Source organism: Pristiophorus japonicus, chromosome 15 (genome assembly GCF_044704955.1).
Source record: "Pristiophorus japonicus isolate sPriJap1 chromosome 15, sPriJap1.hap1, whole genome shotgun sequence".
Classification (NCBI taxonomy): Eukaryota; Metazoa; Chordata; class Chondrichthyes; family Pristiophoridae; genus Pristiophorus; species Pristiophorus japonicus.
The window spans coordinates 36,181,334-36,199,083 of record NC_091991.1 but is presented as its reverse complement, the minus strand read 5'-3'; the positions used below and the strand labels follow the sequence as shown (position 1 = coordinate 36,199,083).

Here is a 17,750-nt window from a genome sequence, read left to right as displayed (position 1 = left end):
AACCTCTACGCATTTCGAATTTACTCCCACGTTTATGTGTCCGTTAAGTTACTGCTTTAAAAATCTTGGGGCTAATTTTCCACATGGTCGATTTTTGGCACACTTGTAGAGGTACATCTGATTTTTTAGTGGCTGACTGCGCCAAATAATGTTGCAAATTTCGCCGGAATAAACTTTCATTTTGGAGCGGCGCAGATTGTCCTTAAGCTCTGTGGGTGGAGCTTAAGGTTTGCGCCAAAAACTGAGGTTGCCAGGGTAACGAGGGACACACTGAAGGGCTGAGACTGGAAAGTGAAACATATGCTGCTCCTATCCCGGGCCGAAAGGCACCCCGCCCCCGGTGCTGGTGCTATCCCAGGCCGAAAGGCCTCCCGCACCCGGTGCCGGTGGCTATCCCGGGCCAAAAGGCCTCCCGCCCCCCTGGTGTCAGTGTCTCTGGCTATCCCGGGCCAAAAGGCCCCCCTCGCCCCCAGTGCTGGTGCCGCTCCTATCCCTCTGCAAAAAGACTTCCCTCCCTCCAAAACCTAACTCAGCTCAGCTAAAACAATGGCATCTTCTCTGCGCCGATTTTCTTAAGTGTAGGTAAGGTTTTTCAGAACGGTGCACTACACCATTTTTGAAAAAGTTCTACTTGACCAAACTTGCTTAACTGGCTAGAAATGGCACTGCCGGCAGCTGGCACCCCCAGTAACATCAAAAAATTGGGAATTAAAAAAATCGTCCGTAAGTAGTTTAGGATGGTGCAGAAACCTTGGCGAAACTTGCAAATTTAGGTCTGCTCCAAAAAAAAACAGCGGACGCCTAAAAAACGGCGCAGAATGGCGGCAAAAATAGAGCCCCTAATGCTTGAATAGCTGTAAAAATAAAAGTACATTTATGACACAGTATAAAATATATTTCTGTTTACACTGCTCCACACATATAAGAACATAAAAACATAAGAAATAGGAGCAGGAGTAGGCCATTTGGCCCCTCGAGCCTGCTCCACCTTTCAATAAGTTCATGGATGATCCAATCCTGGCCTCAACTCCACTTTCCCACCTGCTCCGCATGACCCTTGACTCCCTTATCTTTCAAAAATCTGTCTATCTCCATCTTAAATACATTCAATGACCCAGCCTCCACAGTTCTCTGAGGTAGAGAATTCCAAAGATTTACATCCCTCTGAGAGAAGAAATTCCTCATTTCCGTTTTAAATGAACGACCCCTAGTTCTAGATTCCCCCACGAGGGGGAAACATCCTCTCTGCATCTACCCTGTCAAGTCCCCTTTGAACCTTGTATTTTTCAATAAGATCAACAACATAATTGATTGGTACCAGTTTAATATTGTTGTCTTCTAAAAAAATTTGGGAAAATGTATATATTCCATATTAGTTTAAATGTGTCATATGCGGAAGAAAAAGAACTACAAAGATGTGAATTCTGATTTGCCACTGTGTATTTATGCTGCTGCAGTGGGAAATTTCACACGTATAATCTGAACACTAACCAATGCTTGATGTAAACAAGATGAGAAAAGGGAAAAGGAAATGTAAAAGCTTAGTTCATTATTTCCTGGCAGAAATCACTTCTACATCAACTGTGAAATGCCTAAGAGACCTCCTTTGGCAAGTGGCATTTATTTGTTGACAAGTTGTGGATGATTTACTTCTTTCCAGTTAACAAAAAGCTTCATTGAAATACACCCCATTCATGATCATATTACTGCAAAGTGAATTACTTGAGCCAGGTTTCAGGTCTTCACACTGCTGCCACTAATACCTGCAGGCTTTTTTTTATTGCAAAACCATCAAGACAGAACCAATGCTGAAAAAAGTAAAGTGGGAAGTAGTGACCAGGTGATATTAAGCTTAGGTTTTGAAAGTCTGAAAGTTGTCGAAGGATGGAAAGACTTAAGGAAAGTTAGAAAAGAACGGGAGTTGAGAGTATGAAATGATTTCAGCACAGTGGGGTACTGGAGGGGAGAGTCCACAAGGTCAACGTTTGCCTTCGCTGCCTGGGCGGTAATCTGGAGGAGTGGATCGTCTACACATTACGAAACTTGCCTGATTTTTATTCCATTACTTTTAGTGGAATGAAAGTCAGGCAGGTTTTACAATGGATGGGTGATCTGCTCCATCAGATACTGAAGACAATAACTCTAGCCTTAAGTTGCATGGGAGATACATAATGAATGTAAGAAGCAAACGTCACTATTAGGAGAATTATGGTGCGCAGTTCTACGAACATACGAAAAATGATGGACAGGTCCATCAAGCCTACAACTTGTACACTCCACCCCACTCAAAACCACGTAATCTCCTGAGAGAGGCAGAAAAAGATAAAAATCCCAGGCCAATTTGGGGAAAAAAATCTGGGAAATTCCTCTCCGACCCATCTAGGTGATTGAAACTAGTCCAGGAGATCACTCTGGCCAAATTCCCTGCAGTACCTACCTTCTGTAAGAGTTAATTTCTGCCACAGGCAGAAACAAATCCAGCTTTTGCTTGAAGGAATTCAGTGAGTCTGTATCCACCTCATGAAAGGACAGCTTTCTGTTAATTATACTTGGTCTTCCACTTCTGGATCATGTAATTGTTTCTTCCAAAAAGGGCTATTTCAATGTGAGCTGTTGCAGCTGATAAAATAATACCTTCATCTCCCTGAGGTCATACATTTGAGATCCTACGCTACTTCATATCTGAATAATCCCATCATACACATGATAAGGTTCTTGGTTGCGATACCACACAAAAGCATTGCATCACATTTGCTGCTATACAACAACAACTTGTACAGCAACAACAATATGGCACCTTTAACACAGTAAAACATCTGAAGGTGTTTCACATGAGTATTATAAGACAACAAATTTGACACCGAGCCATTTAAGGAGAAATTAGGGCAGATGACAAAGCGAGAAAGTTGGGTGCGGGGGGAATGTTCCCGGTGTTGGGTGGGTCCGGAGCTGGGGGGGGGGACACGCTCTTGGGATGGGCGGGGTGGGCTGTTTGGGGCTGGGATTGGGAGAGACTTCTTCACTCGGGGGAGTTGTTGGCCTGTGGGGTTCCCTGCCGCGGAGAGTTGTTGATGCCAGTTCATTGGATGTGTTCGGGAGGGAGTTGGATGTGGTCCTTGCGGCTGGGGAGGTCGGGAGGGTGTGGAGGGGGCGTGGGGGGGAGAGGTGCTAGGGTGGGTGATCAGCCATGATCTTGTTGAATGGCGGTGCAGGCTCGAAGGGCCGAATGGCCTACTCCTGCACCTATTTTCTATGTTTCTATGTTTCTATGAGAAGAAAAAGCTGATCCGGTCCCAGGTCATTCCGTACCTAGCAAGTCTGCTATTGGCTAAAATGAAGAGGTATTGGCATTGATGGGCACCACTGAAAGAGGATGAGTGAAAGTTCCAAAAGCAAAATACTGCGGATGCTGGAATCTGAAACTAAAACAAAAATTGCTGGAAATACTCAGCAGGTCAGGCAGCGTCTGTGGAAAGAAAAACAGAGCTAACATTTCAGGTCGATGACCTTTCGTCAGAACTGAGTAAAAGTTAGATGCCTAAGTAGGGCAAAAAGGAGTGAAAGAAGAGTAGCCTATCTCTTCCTATTGGGAATGATTATTATTTGAGCGTCAAATGGGTATTCCCGATTGGAAAATTGGGTGGAAATCTATCACATCAGATCTCTGCTCATTTTGCCTCTGTTGCAATTCTACCATCAGGATTACACTTGATGCAAGTGGACCTGCCAGTTTGTGGTGGATAAATGTAAGTTAGCGCACAATGAATTAATGACCTCTTATATCTTATTTTCCATCATTTCTGTCCATTTTGTGCTGTTTCCTTTACCCAACCATATAAACTGGGCATTCAGGGTTGCTCTGTACTGAAATCATTTCAAGAGATCAATATGAAGATTTGAACATTACCCGTCCATTGCTGATGTTTTTTCTTGCATTTTTGTCACTGAGGTGTTTGTTAAACCTTTGTGGCTAGCACTGTGTTACCCTCTTTCTTTTTACTCCTGCTGCCATAATGTTACAGTGGGTTTCCCACCAAGAATTCACCTTCATCTACACAGAAGGATGTCAAACAGGCCAATCTGCACCCTGGGAACTCTGCAACCATGCACTAGTAGCACTACACTGGAATATACAGACAGGAGAGGTGCACATATTCTACTTGCCTTCAGAGATTTTAATACACCAGGGAAGGCAACACAGATATGCCACATACTGCAAGCAGACCTGGGCCTAACTCTCCCACTGGAAGGACATTGCTATTGGCTATGATATTCACACCTAGACTCAATTGTTATGCATTAGGTTGTTTCAAGCTGCCATTGGGAGTATAAAATATGTCAGCCAATCATGTGAAGCCAGTCTAGTCATCATGTGTAGTGTATTTGCTTCATGGGTTCCTTACTTAAGAATTCATAGCTACACATTTGCTGTAAAGAACTAACTGGTTTAGCAAAGGTTTAACAATCAACCTGAACACTACCAGTTCATCCACCAGGCTCACAACTGCATACCTCATCGTGGAGATCCTGAACTCAATGAATTGGGGTTTTATTGAGTCTTGTCAACATCATGTGACTGGCTAAGCCATTCACAGTGCAACAGCTCAACATTAGACTATGCTCCAGTCATCATGCGTGTGGGGCAGGCTTGATGGATCAGCTGGGTTTTTTTCTGCCCTTTTGTAGGTCACAAATGCATTATTTGCTCAAGCATCACAGTTCATCTTCCACATGGACAACTGAGAGCTGCCTGAGAGGGCTCTGCCATTGTAGAGTGGCAGGATTTTCAAAAGTGCAGAGACTACCAATTGCTTCCACTTGGCCCTATGTGGTCCATTTACACAATGTCATTACCTACATAAATCGGAAAGAATTTCACTGACTCATCTCAACTCATCTATGACCATCAGCGCCAGATCATATATATAAATGCTAGTATTCCTCATAGCTGACACAATGGGCTGAATCTTAACTTCCAACAACAGTGGGTTGTATTACCTCGTGATATTGCCACGGCCATCTTTTTTTTCAGCCACGCTGCCCCTCGCTGCAGCAGGGATGCCATCTTGCCTCTTGTCCTCGAGGTCGACTGCCTTGATTCTTCTCTCCCGCAATTCTGCCAGAAAAGCTGGAAGAATGCCTATGAATTTGATATTCTTCCCCAGGAGTCCTGCCACTGGAGCCGGGAGGGTACTTTTTGGTCGTTCCGGTCGGATCATTGCCATGCAGTCACGATGGACAGTCTGTGCCTCAGGTGCTGCGCTTGTCTGTTCTCTGGTGCCTGGCTCAAGCGATGGTGAGGTTTTGCTCTGCCTCTGAGCACGGGGGACATCGATTGCTGGAGTGAAGAGGTCTTCTCATTTCCACTGGATCTTCCCCATCCACCTTCTTCCAAGTAGTGTTGGACCATCACCTGCAACAATCCACAGAGGTAACTTGTGCACCATGCCATTATGGATTACACTTACATCCACACTACCAAGGACTGGGATCAGTTCCTTGGTGTAGGTACGCAACTTTTCCTGTACTGAAACCAGCTCGGGTCATTTTTCGTTCCATAGCCTCTCAAAGGCATCCTGGCTCATCACTGACTGGTTCGCTCCCAGGTCCACTTCCATGAAAACTGGAACGTGTTTATCTCGAATTCCATCTTCACTGGAGGACAATCGGTGGTGCAGGTATACACTCCATGCACTTCTTGGGACTGAGCTGCCTCTCTGGCCAAATCATCATACTCCCCGCTGGATTCAAAGTCATCGACCGACTCCTCTGCTAGACGGTGAGTCGCATTTCTTTTACACATACGCTGGAGGTGGCCCTTCGTGTTACAGGCTTTGCATACATACTCAGCAAACCAACACTGGTGAGCCCTATGGTTTCCTCCGCAACGCCAGCATGGTGCTACTTGATTAGCACCTTTTGGTGGTCTCTGAGTTCTGGAACCCTGAGGTCTGTGCTCTCTGCCCTGGGCAGAGCCACATTCTACAGTCTTGCCTGTGAAAGGCACCATTCTATGTACAGTACTTGCTGGGTTTGAGTCCACAGGATGAATGATTTTCTTGGTGCTGCATGTCACGGTCATGAACACCTGACTGATGCTGATGGCCTTCTGCAGGTTGACTGTGGTGTCGGCAGATAATAGCTTGTGAAGGAGGCCCTGGTAGTCAATTCCCATAATGAAGATGTCTCGCAATGCTTCGTTTAGGTGCGTGCCATAATCACATGGTGCCGCAAGTCTCCTGAGGTTGGCAGCATATTTTGCAATCTCCTGGCCCTCAGGTCTGCGGTGAGTGTAGAATCTGTACCTGGCCGTGAGGATGCTCTCTTTTGGCTTTAGTTGGTCACGAATTAGTTCAATCAGCTCATCGTATGTCTTATCCTTGACCTTCATGGGTGCCAGCAACTCCCTGAGGCGGTAGACCTCGGACCCACAACTGGTCAGCAGTATAGCCTTGCGCTTCGCCAATGTGTCCGTCTCTCCTGCCAGGTTGTTTGCCACAAAATATTGCTCGAGCCTTTCTGTGAAGGCATCCCAATCATCACCCTCTGTGAAGTCTTTTAGTGTGGCAAAGGTAGCCATGATCGCGTGGAAGTCCTTATTCTCGTTGCCAGTTATTATGTCTGTAATGTACTTATGAATGACTCCACGAGGCAATGTGTTGTACTCAAACTGTAGTGACCTTGGTCCTTTATTCCAAACTCCAGAGTGAGGCACAAGCATGGTGTGCAGCCTTTCATACTGGGCCCTACCACCAAGGCAGGAAACCTCCGGTCTCCACCAGTTGCACCCTCTGGTGGTGCCAGCATGTATATACACAGTATTGATAGTACAGCAGGTAAACAAGTCTCCATCTTATACAACCACACAGTGACTACACAGAGAGTACATCCATAGTCTGTATATACAACAGGTTGGAGGTAGGTCAGAGGTTAAAATTCCAAAAATCTGAAACAGGAACCCAACCAACATTGAACCCATCCACTTCCAGTTTTAACGGAGCCGCAATGAGGGTTGGGCGACCAATCGCTCGCAGGAGGCGGACTGGTCATTTAAATATTATATTAAGGCTGCGTGACTTCATTTTAACAGTCATTCTATTTTTAACTCACGTTGGCTGGGTTTCCCCAGGCCTCGGGATACCCGGCAGATGAAAGGAGGCGAGAAGTACCTTTACAGCCCTGCTTGTGGGCCAGGAGGGGCAGGAGTGTTTCCTCCTGACACAACAAGCTACCCAATAAACCCTGCACACCCTCCCCAACCACGATCTGTCTGCTTCCCCCTCACCGACCACCATCGAACTCCCCTAAGCACATTGTCCTCCCTCCCCCTACCCCAACCACCATTGGGCACCCTCCGACCAACATCGGATCCCCCCAATCACCATCTGCCCCTCCTATCTGCGATCGGACCCACCCAACCAACATCGGATACCCCTTCCCCCTTGCGATCATAAGCCCCTCCCCCAATTGGAACTCACTCGTGAATGGACACCCCCCACCCTCGTGATCTCTTCCATCATCCCATTAGACCTACCTGCTCTCAGGCCAGCTTGGCTGCGGCCTTGTGCTGTAGGATTTCCCGCCCGACAGGCCTCTAGCCTGTCAATCAGGCTAGCTGTGGGCAGCAAACCTACAGAAGAAATTTAAAGACGTTCCAAGCTGCTTCACAGGAGTGTTATCAAAAAATAAATTGACACCAAGCCATATAAGGAGATGTTTGGGTAGATGACCAAAAGCTTGGTCGAAGAGGTAGGTTTTAAGAAGCGTCTTAAAGGAAGAAAGAGAAGTGGAGAGACAGAGAGATTTATGGAGGGTCCAGAGCTTAGGACCTAGGCAGCTGAAGGCACGACCACTAATGGAGGAGCATTAGAATCAGGGATGTTCAAAAGGCCAGGATAGGCATAGCGCAGAGGTCTAGGAGGATTATAGGGCTAAAGCAGATTACAGAGATAAGGAGGGGTGAGGCTATGGAGGGATTTGAAAACAAGGGTGAGAATTTTAAAATTGAGGCATTGCTTAACTAGGAGGCAATGTAGGTCAGCGAGCACAGGAGAGATGGGTGAATGGGAGTTGGTGCGAATTAGCATACGGGCGGCAGAGTTTTGGAGGACCTCAAGATATGATCTGTAAAGGCTTGACTAGTATTGCTGGATGCTTATTCAGAAGCATCCAATTGCAGTCATACTTTAAGGGGTATATATGAAAGCAAGCTTGCCAGGGTGATCAATAGCCAGCATTGCCTAATTGGCTGCATCTGCTGAGATACCACTCATCATATCTGCAGGTCCTGGCACGCCTACCTGGCAAAGACCATAAGGGAATTGTCTTAACAGGCTTTGTATCAGCAGATAGTCAGGTGCAGAGCTACACCATCTGTTGCAAATACACCCGGAGATAACATGAAGCATATGTCTGGAACAGCCAGTGACCACTCCAGTCAGCTGTGACCTCAAACGTGCTGCCATCTTCTTCCAGACATGCTACAATGTTAAACTACTGGGATGGTGCAGCGGAGTGGCAAACAGGGCCATGGTCCACCATTTTAGCAGCCATCAAATGGGACAAATGCTGGGCTGCTCCATCACTTGCACACATTGTATTTCCTTTTGCTTCATATTTTTGTAATATTTCTTTCTCCCCTCCTTTTACAGCCTTGGCAAAGTCTGCCAATGGGATGAGATGCCCGATGAGCTTTTCCCAAGCTGTAAATATTTTTGTTTCTCTATTCAGACACTTCCCTTTACTTGTCCACATTCCTTTTAAATGTCACCTACAGATAATTTTCCGCTCCCAGCATCTATCCAAATCTGCATTTAGAGTTATGCGTAATTATGATAATGAACTGTCCATGAAAAAGTTGTGTAGGAAGAGTGCACGTTGCTTCAAATGAGATTTGCACCCATTTCCAACCATTTGTAAACCACATTGGTTAACCACATATTACTATTTATTTACTAAACATTAGAAAGAATAGGCCCACTTACCTCTTGATAAATATCAATAAGATCTCCATTGTGGGCTTGTTTAGAGCAGCCTGGAAATTCTCTGATGCAGCAGGAGTCAGGAGGCCAATCCATTTCTGCCATTTCTAACCAATCTGTAAAGTATACCACTCCACAGCACTTGAACTGGAAAAAATAAAATTGACAGCATTTTAAGCTTCATGAAATTTTACTAACTTAAGCTACACTCAATGATCTTTTACTAAATAAAATAAAAAGTTATACATCTAATTTCACCTAAAATAAACCTGTCAATTGCTAAATCGTTTGCATTTTCTGGAATAGCAGTTCATATCAAGCGGCAGATAAGCTCACCAATATTCTAATATTGGAAATAACCTTTGTAAGTCACTAAGGCAGGAGGTGTATTTTAGAATAAGAAGTTAAAGTGTACCACATAAGGACAAATTCAACAAATTCAGAGAAGGTTCACTAGGTTGATTCCGGGGATGAGGGGGTTGACTTATGAGGAAAGGTTGAGTAGGTTGGGCCTTTATTCATTGGAATTCAGAAGAATGAGAGGTGATCTTATTGAAACGTATAAGATTATGAGGGAGCTTGACAAGGTGGATGCAGAGAAAATGTTTCCACTGATGCAGGAGATTAGAACTAGGGGGCATAATCTTAGAAGGGGCCGCCCATTTAAAACTGATATGAGAAATTTCTTTTCTCAGAAGGTTGTGGATCTGTGGAATTCGCTGCTTCAGAGAGCTGTGGAAGCTGGGACATTGAATAAACTTAAGACAGAGATAGACAGTTTCTTAGCCGATAAGGGAATAAGGGGTTATGGGGAGCAGGCAGGAAAATGGACCTAAGTCCATGATCGGATCAGCCAAGATTGTATTAAATGGCGGAGCAGGCTCGAGGGGCCGTATGGCCTACTCCTGCTTCTATTTCTTATGTTCTTATGTAGTAAACCTGTGTTCCCCAATGCGGCCCCATTTGACAGAAGTGTGAGTTGGAGGTAAGTTTTCTTCACCCTCTTTCATAGACTCTCAACTTCTCTGTCCTATCTAACTGAGCCTTCATTAATCACTGGACTGATTACCTCCAGTCATCATCCCTTATTCTACAGATTTCCTTATTATGTCCAACTAAGGTGTCAGGTTTGGCTCTGTGGTAGCATTCTCACCTCTGTCAAAAGGTCCTGGGTTCTAGTCCCACTCCAGAAACTTGAGCACATAATCTAGGCTGACACTTCAGTGCAGCACTGAGGGGGTACTACACTGTTGGAGGTGTTGTCTTTCAAATGAGACATTAAAACAAGGCCCCTTTTACCCTCTCATATGGATGCTGAAGGTCTCATGGCACTATTCAAAGAAGAGCAGGGAGTTCCTGGTGTCCCGGCCAACATTTTATTCTTGAACCAACACCACTAAAATAAGTGATCTGCTTATTTATCATGTTGGTGTTTGTGGAACCTTGCCGTGTGCAAATTGCACACCGCAGTTTCCTAAATTGCAAAAGTGAGCACACTTCAAAAGTAATTTATTGGCTGTAAAGCGCTTTGGAACATCCTGAGATTGTGAAAGGCTCTATATAAATGCAAGTTCTTTCTTTCTTATTTATGTAATCTAAGATTTTCCTCTAAATCATCTGCATGTCCATGTTGGCCTGTGCCCAGACCATTGCTGTTTTCTCTCATCTTCCACTGCCCTCTATCCAAGCTCTCTCTTCTGAGACCTAATTTCTGCTCCCTTGATCCTCTTCCCATCCCTGATTCTCCAGACGCTTTTCCAGGCCTTATGAACATTGTTGTTGGTTTTCTTTGTTTCACAATTATCATCGTCACCCACTACCTCCTCAACAAGCCCACGTGTAATCCATCAGTTCTCTTCAACTGCTCCCCAACATTTCATCTCCCCTTCTTGTCCAAGGTCCTTGAATATGTCATTGGCTCATGACTATTTACTCTTCTTTCCCAAAAGTCCATTAATTTCCTTTTATTCTTGTCCTTCTTAACCTCTGTACAGAATTTGACACACTCAATCATGCCATCCTTTTCTATTGCTTCTGCTCTGTGGGTCAGTCCCCTCCAGTTCTACCTGTCCCAATGAAGCTGGCACATCTTCAATAATAATTTCTCCTTAGCTCTTACATGACCATTTCTAGAGTTGAAAAAGGTCCAGACTTCATTCCTTTCACTGCCTCATCTGTACGCTGCCCCTCAGTAACATCACCTGTCAGCTTCCACATGTCGACTGAAAACACTCAGGGGGCGAAATTGCCCTGCGCCCCGATTGGGGGCGGTAACCATCTGGGGCTGGGACTTCCTGCGCCCGGTACAGATGTCCCACCCCCGCCGTTGAATTGGGCTTACTGCCCCTCAAAGAAAGCGGAGTGCAATCTCGCGCGCTCCACTTACTTTGGGGACGGTTCCCGGGGCACTGCTGGGGCAGTGATTCAAGCGCTACGCGGCTCCCTCCTCTTCACATAAAGGGGAAGACCACTCCATACTGATGGCCTCCACTAGGTCACCAGGGCAGCGTGGGACCAGGAGTGCAGCCTGGCACCCAGAATGGAGTGTCAGGTTGTATGATGGTGGCCCAGACCACGATAGGGTCGCCACCTAGGAGACGACCCAAGAGTCGGTAATCCAAAAAATATGGCTGCCTGGGGCCTTTAACTTGCGCCCGAGAGCAGATGCCGGCCAGCTTTGCGACCCGCGAAGCTGGCATTGACATCTGCTTGCACCAGCCTCGTGGCCTGCAGGGCAATTTGCCCCACGGGGCGGTGAGACGTCGGCACGGAGCGATGAGGGGTTGGCGCGCACAGTGATGACGTCATCGCCAGTTGTGTGACGGCCTGGGGCGCTAACTGCAGGTCGTGCGGCTGCCGTGGTAGCGCCTCCGCAAACTCCCGGGAGGCGGTAGCACCCCCTCCCACAGACGAAAAGTCTCGTCCGCCCCATTAACCGCCCCCCGGAGGTGCTAATGGACCTCTAAAAGGGGCAATTTCACCACCTCTGCCTCTCCACCACTGACTGTCTGATATTAAGTTGTGGTTGAGATAGAATTTCTTCCAATTTGAACTGCAGGAAAAATGAAGCCATTGTTTTTTGCGCTACCATAAGCTCTGCAGCTTTGCAATTGACTCCATCCCTTTCCCTGGCCACTCACTCAGGCACACAATCTTAGCGCTCTGTTTGATCCAAAGCTAAGCTTCAAATCCTATATCCTATTATGCTCACTTCCACCTTCGCAACCTTGCTCTCCTCCAACTCTACCTCACTCTCACTGCCGCCAAAACCCTTACCTACATCTTGTAGGCTCAATGGGGTAAAAAAAATCAGTTTCCTGGCACATAACTGTTGCTGCATTTCCAGCGCGGACATGAATTTGGAGGCCCAAGATGCAACAGAAATTGTGCCTTGGGCCTCATTGTAAATCGGCAGTGTACCAGGATCCAATTTGGGCTGCTTGCCTTGATTGCAGCGACCCTTATGTAAGTCCTTGTTGGGGGGGTGGGTGGGGTGGGGTGGGGTGCTAGTAAAGACTCGCAGTGACTCACAGTAGTGCTGTAGAACCAGGAAGAGCAGTATTGCTCCTTACAGCTCCAGATTAAAGTAAGTTTTTTTTTAACTTGCCTGTTTGTTGACCGCCATTGGGTAGACTGCAGCAAACAATGCAAATCCCGACTGGAGCAGGCCCAATGCTTGCTCCGTTCAGCATTACCTAATTTCTCTAAGGGTTCCTTAAACTGTCATCCGGGATACCTGAATATTCTGAACTCCTTCATCACTCTTTGGTGGCAGAGCCTTGAGCTGCCTTGGTGTATGTTTGGAATAAAAACAGATAATGCTATAAACATTCAGCACATCAAGCAGCCTCTTTGTAGGAAGGAACGTAGGGTTAATGTTTCAGGTCTATGACCCTTTGTCTGATGTTTCCAGCATTTTCCGTTTTTATTTCAGATTTCCAGCATCTGCATTTGGAACTCCTTGCCCAACTGCCTCTGCCTCTCTAACTGCCTCACAACATTTAAAAGACTTCCTAAAAAACATCTCCTCAACCAAGATTTTGGTTACTCTTTCCAACCCTCCTGCAAAGGCTCAGTGCTCACCCTTTTCTCCTTTGTGAAGCTCTTCAGGTCATTTTTGAAAATTAAAGGTGATATGTAAATGCAATTTGTTGTTGTAACATTAGTGGCCCCAATTCTCTGACATGCATTCCCATTTAGTGAAGCTCTGCTCATCTCCACAGCAGAAGCAAACTTAACAGTCATACTCGTAGAATTAATGAGAAGTTGTAAAATCTACCTCTCTCTGAAAGAAATTCCAGGCATGGGTTAACCACTGGTACCTGGCCATACCATAATAAGACATTCTGGTTTTCAACCCAAGCATATCAGATCTTTGTATGGAGACCTGAAACAAAGAACGACCTCTTAGTGACATCATTATAATTAAACTGCGACTTTTAGGGCCAGTATGGCAAAGTGCAAAATATCGACCACATACCACATACCAACATCTTTATAATAGTTCAATGATGTCTGCAACAGATTATTATGCTATATATGAACCAGATATATATATTACGTAATCACTCGGTTCAAAACAGGCACTAGTTTAAGAGCACCGATCAATTAGTTTATCCTTAACAACATTCATTATTCTAAATGACAGAAAGTTAAATATATCGAAATTAACTTCTTATTACAACGAAATAATATCCAGCCAATGTTATCCTTCCAGTATCTCTAAGAATCAAAGAATGCCCTGCATATCACAGCTCCTGCAGTTAATTTGCAATTGCTGATCTGTAGATCAACTGTACGTGTCTTTTCCTACAATCTAGTCTATCATTGTTCCCAAATATAAGCCTCGATTGTTGGATTTCACGAACACTATTTTTTAAATAGTAACTCCTTTCATCCTTTTGTTTGCTGGTCCTGATTGACATTAAAATGATCATGTACAGCATGACTTGTGTTAGCAAATGCCCAACATTTTATTTAATTGAAGCACAAGTTAACACCATCTCGAGCTATATTCTGAAATCGACAATGAACAAATGATGCATTCAAGCATTCAAATGTTTCGGGTCAGAGAGTAAAAACAATGTCAAGGATTGAATTGGCAGTATTTGTATTTATGTCCAGATTCTCCATACAGGAAGTATTCAATCTCTGTGAGACATCAGAGGGAGCTGCCGAAGAAGAGTTAATGGACAGGTGAGTCCCCTTGCCGTGCTGGCATGTCTCAATCTCATTGTGATCAATTCAAATACAGTCCTGGCAGAGACCCGAGAAAAGGCTGATTGCCTGTCTCCCTGCCCATGAAAATAACAGGGAGAATATAACAGAAAAGTAAAAATAAATGCTGCTTTTGAGTTGTTCATCTAGATGCTGAGGTGATTTGTTTGATATGCCACCTTGGCTTGGCATCTGCTCAACAACTCCACCAGATGGCATAAATGAGAACAGAAGGTTACTGTGTAAGAAATCACTGTACAAAGTCATGCAGTGTAACTGCACGTTGCTGTATCTATGTACTGCATAATTACGGCACCTAGAAGCAGATTTTAGAAATCTAATCCCTTTTATGAAAAATGTTTTTGTGAATTTTTATTTTAAGGTTCAATTGTATGAATAATTAAATGGATTTTGATGAAAAGTATTTGTCAACTGTATTTACGGAAATTTCTCTGCCAATTCCAGCATTGCATTTTCTGGCAAAGAAGTTGTGACATTTATTGAAGATTTTGACTTTAATTGTAGCATTTATTACAGCCCAAAATTCCTTTTAAATAAAAGTGGTGCAGCAATTATCATAGAATCATAGAAATTTACGGCACAGGAGGCCATTCGACCCATTGTGTCTGCGTCGGCCGAAAAAGAGCTGTCCACTTAATCCCACCTTCCAGCTCTTGATCTGTAACCTTGTAGGTTATGACACTTCAAGTGAATTCAAGGACTTTAAGATGGAGGGTGGTGGGGGGGGGGGGGAATGGGGAAAGTGTTGGGAACACGGTGAAACCACACGCCCCCCCCCACACTATGCCACCTTAACCCCCTGCCCACACCATTCCCGCTAGGTAGAGTGGGGTTAAAGTCAGGCCTTTTTTTGGTGTTGGTTGAGGGATAGATGTTGGCCAGAACACCAGGAGAAACTCTTTTGTCCTTTACATATTACTAAGGGATCTTTTTACATCCACCTGAAACAGGCAAATGGTTTAACAGCTCATCTGCACCCTGACAATGTAGCACTCTCTCGGTACTGCACAGAAGTGGCAGCCTAGATTTTGTACTCTAGCACCTTCAATAGGACTAAAACCTATGACCTTCTGACTTAAAGGCACGAGAGCTACCAGAGTCAAGGTGACACTTGAAAAATACCGTCATCCCAACCTGAGAAAAATGCCTCCTGCTGCTCCAGTATGAATTCTTTCTACTTTCCACACAGGCCCTTGCAAGTGAGATTGCTCATTTTTATTCTTTTCTGCTGTGGGCTCACTCCCATTAGCAATAGTCTTGAGATTGTCCAAACTATATTTTTTTTATTTGTTCTTGGGATTATGGTCATTGCTAGCAGTGCCAGCATTTATTGTCCATCCCTAGTTTCCCTTGAGAAGGTCACTTACAGCCAGAACAGTACAAGGTTTCAATTCCATCAATGTGGGTTGGATTTGAACCCCAGTCTCAGAATTGAAAGGATAGTATGCGAACTTGTTCCACCATCTAGTCCGCTAGAAATTTCAGTAAAATTATGAGAATTATGTATTGCATATAGTTTTAGCCACATCTTGCATAGATCAAAAGGCACAATCGAGAAGCTTGCAACAAAGATGAATGTCTGTTACAGTCACCACTGCATTTATAAATGGTTTCTGCATTAACTTTGAAGTGCAAATGTGTTTCGAATCAGCACTTTCAAGGAGGCAAAAGCAAACATTGACAGTTCCATTAAAGGAAGCATGGAGCTAGGACATCATTCTAGACAAACACTACAGACACAGTTGAGGTAACAAGCAATTTTCCCATTTTGGGTGTTAGCTATACACTGTTAGAAATTGGCCAGGATTCAATATTTCACCCTACTTGCACAAGGTTGTACCACATATAAAATAAAGATATGTGTCATGACCTACCTTTAATTATTCCAATTACCGAACTTCTACTTTTGGACAGAAAATATAGCGCAGTAGTTAAAGTTCAGAATCTGGCTAATTAGAGTTCTCATCAATTTCATAAACTGCTAATTCAGACTTAATCATTATACATGCTGGGCCCGAAATTGCTGAACTTACCGCCCACTGCCGCTGACATTCCTCTGCAACATCCGCCCAGTGACACTTTCGATGTGGCCTGGAGCGGGCGGGAGGGGAGAGCTGCCGGGAAGTGCCCGCCGATGTCAGCAGACAGCCGAATAGCGTAAGTGGACTCCCGCCTGCCAAGATGCGATATTCATGTGGGTGGGAGTCGGCGGGAGAATGGGAGTGGACCGCTAGCTGAAGGCTGGTCTGTCCCCGACAGTAAGTAGGAAGATCGTGGAGAAAAGGTTAGTGAACATGTTTTATTTGTTTTTTCCACAGCAACTTACCTTGATAGGATCCCCTGAAGGTTTTTAAATTTTTTAGATCTTCGATCCTCCATGGGGCCAACTCCATCCTTGGCGGCACTTTGGAAGTAAGTGCCTCTGCCGCCGAGAATGAGAGCTCCCGCCGGCTACCACCCAGATTGGCGACGGAAGTCCCTCATTTGCCGCCCGTCGACCTTCGAGGGACCTTGGTGATGAAAATCCCGCCCAAAGAACCATCAGGTACTTCGGCGGCCATCAGCGGTCCTTTGGGCGGCACGTGGGCGGGAGCCTTCATTAATTTCGGGCCCGCAGACTCCCTAATTACATAATGGGGTTAAATTTACAAATGCACATTAGCGGGAAGCCTTGCCTTCTGGCAGTGCAAATCCATACTCGGGCTTGCATTGTTCCTTTAGTCAGAGAATTTCCAATCTGTACTTCAGGTGGGTGAGGAACTCACCAGTAGTGTCGACTCGCAAAATTATCTTCATTATGTAAAAACAACTGGATTATGTTACCTGAAAGAACATATTGTTGCTCCAAGTACTTTTGCTATTACAAAAGTTGTAATACTACTTCAATATTTCACGTAACTGTAATTTATCTCAAGGGCCCCGATATTTACGGGGAGGTGGAGAGGGAGCAGGGACTGGGGAAGGGAGAGATCACGAGATGAGCAAGATCAGGGGGGGTGTAACCCAGAAATGCTGGGAATGTAATGATCCTGACGAGTTTAACAGCAGGACCTCATTAGTATTTTTTTGAGAGGCTGGCCGGTGGTCGGGAGGTAAAGCCAGCAATAGAAGGCCGCAGACGGGTACCACTGGGGACAGTCTCCAGCACTTCGACCCCCCAAAGATTTTACTTCATAATTTGAAAAAATCAGTAACATTTTAAATATTCTATTACTGCTCAGTGGAATCTCAAATTATTATGTTTAAAATTCATTGGTGTTACTGGGAATTTTATAGATAAATGCATACAGTACACAAGTTTTCCAAGCTATTGAGATATAATGGTAGAACAATTGAAATATTGGAGTAAAGGAATATCCCAGTTAATATCTTGATAAATAATCAGTAAATGCATTAATGTTTGCAAAAACAACCTCCAACAATTGAAGGAACAGGTAATAATTTTTAAGTACTATAGAAATGGTTTTTCAATATTGAATCATTAGGAATTGCTAGCAAAGTAACTTCTCCAGTGAGAACAAAACCTGTGGC

General features: G+C 44.7%; 1 protein-coding gene across 1 annotated transcript in view; it reads right to left on the bottom strand.

Moving 5' to 3' along the window:
- The window catches only part of tspan12 (tetraspanin 12), a 60,843-nt gene that overhangs the window by 8,703 nt on the left and 34,390 nt on the right, over positions 1 to 17,750 (bottom strand). Inside the window, exons 5-6 of the mRNA XM_070901615.1 lie at positions 13,261 to 13,368; positions 8,985 to 9,128 (exon numbers count right to left, since the gene is read on the bottom strand). Of these exons, the coding sequence (XP_070757716.1) occupies positions 8,985 to 9,128; positions 13,261 to 13,368 (252 nt within the window). The remainder of the gene's footprint in view (positions 1 to 8,984; positions 9,129 to 13,260; positions 13,369 to 17,750) is intronic.